Below are 1,655 nucleotides of genomic sequence, written 5' to 3'. Positions count from 1 at the left end.
GCGGGAGCGGGAGGAGGGGGGGGACTTTTTGTGAGAGGGGTGATTTTCGACACATTAATGAATTCATTTAAACGGTTTTCCAAATACGGGCTCATGAGAGCAGGCAGGGGCTGCCATTTAGGTTTCATTTGCGAAGCATTCCCCTGATTTTTGCCCTATTCCAGACAGCCTTGTTTACTGTGCAAGTGACAATGATTTATTGGGTAATATCAGCTAAATTGGCCTTTTCTGAGAGGAGAATGCGGCAGTCAAAATGACATCATTGACATATAAACAGGCATTACTGGGGTGAGTCGACTGTCTTTTTCAGCAGAGATGGAAGACGGGGAGCGGCGGTTGTGAAAGCCTTGAGTCAAATAACCTCAAATACTGGTCTAATAGATAGCATACTTCATGCTTAGAAATCTCCGGGAGATGACAGTGGGTGATTCAGCTCCTGGCTGAGTTATCAAGTCCCACTCACCTGGTTGGGACAGAGACACTGGAGAGAGTAGTAGGAGAACTGATCACGGATGTTGACCAGGTTGTTGCTGGGGTTGATGTGGTCCAAACAGTGGGACTCGGCCTTGCCAGAAGTCTTGCACACATACTTGCAATTCCCAAACAAGCAGTGGAAGTGGAACTTGTTTGAGTACTTACAGTCAGTAGCCAAACAGGGATCACTGGATGATGGAAAATGGAAAATACAGTTTAATCACAGCTTAGCAAAAAGAAGAAAAAAGAGAAACGTGTTGTACCGTTGTCATGCATTAAGGCACAAAGGTTTGTCATACTTTTCCTGGAACTGCAGGAAACCAGGTTTGACTTGCGGCTTAGCATTCTCCAAAGAGGTGGTAGCCAGGGGAGAGTGGGCTGGCAGGTTGGGCATAGAGGCCGACATCTGAGGGATGCTGCCGGTCAGCTGCTTCCAGGCAAGCAGGGAGGGAGGAGGGGAGCTGTAGCCACCAGAGGAGGTGAGGTGTGCCACATCCATGGAGGGATTGTTGGCCATAGAGACCGGGGCAGCAGGCTGCAGAGGGGCCCCCTCACCAGACTCCTTGCCCTCGCCGAACTGAGGCTCTGACTTCACTTTCAAGGTGGCTCGGAGGTGGAAGCTAAACAACGAGATGGAAGCCCATTTTTATGTTGATCAATAAAGCTGAAAACTAAAATGTGGAAAGTAAGGGTATATTTTCCGATCATGAACCACTATGACACTCACTTAGCATGTTTTATGGCCCCATCCACAGTGCTGAAGAGTGCACCACAGTCTTCCACCAGGCAGTGAAAGTGCACTTTCTGAAGGAAGTCACACTGCGCCTCACAGAAGTCATCTGTGTCAAACCTTGACATAGACAGATAATCGAGACTGTAAATTTACTGCCCTCTCAATTAAACAACAAATACTAAAAGCAAAAGTGGTTAAACTCCTCATCTGACGGTAAATGCCCGTAAGTCTGTTTTTTACTGTAAGTCATTTCAAATTCCTGCAGAACCGGATTCTTTATATTTCAGGGGCTTTCCAGTCATACTGTATGTGAGGAATAGTACTTACAGAAAATGGTTTTCAAGATAAAGTATTTTTAAACACTGACTGCTTTCTCACTATCACAATGAATGAGTTAAGTCTAGCTGAGTCCAACTACAGCGACGATGCACTTCCTGCATGTTTTATA

General features: G+C 46.2%; 1 protein-coding gene across 1 annotated transcript; it reads right to left on the bottom strand.

Moving 5' to 3' along the window:
* Positions 1-433: 433 nt before the first annotated feature.
* On the bottom strand, positions 434-1,324 carry LOC111650967 (zinc finger protein castor homolog 1-like; the record flags this gene model as incomplete). The annotated part of the gene is made up of 3 exons (XM_023400923.2): positions 434-662; positions 774-1,094; positions 1,202-1,324. Coding segments are annotated over 3 exons (658 nt in total), but the record flags the coding sequence as incomplete, so codon positions are not given.
* Between the last annotated feature and the right edge of the window lie 331 nt (positions 1,325-1,655).

The sequence above is a fragment of the Seriola lalandi genome, unplaced genomic scaffold (genome assembly GCF_002814215.2).
Source record: "Seriola lalandi dorsalis isolate HSWRI2012SDOR001 ecotype SW California unplaced genomic scaffold, Sedor1 jcf7180002053072, whole genome shotgun sequence".
Classification (NCBI taxonomy): domain Eukaryota; kingdom Metazoa; phylum Chordata; class Actinopteri; order Carangiformes; family Carangidae; genus Seriola; species Seriola lalandi.
Note: the sequence above shows the minus strand (reverse complement) of the source record. Positions and strands in the feature narration are given on the sequence as shown.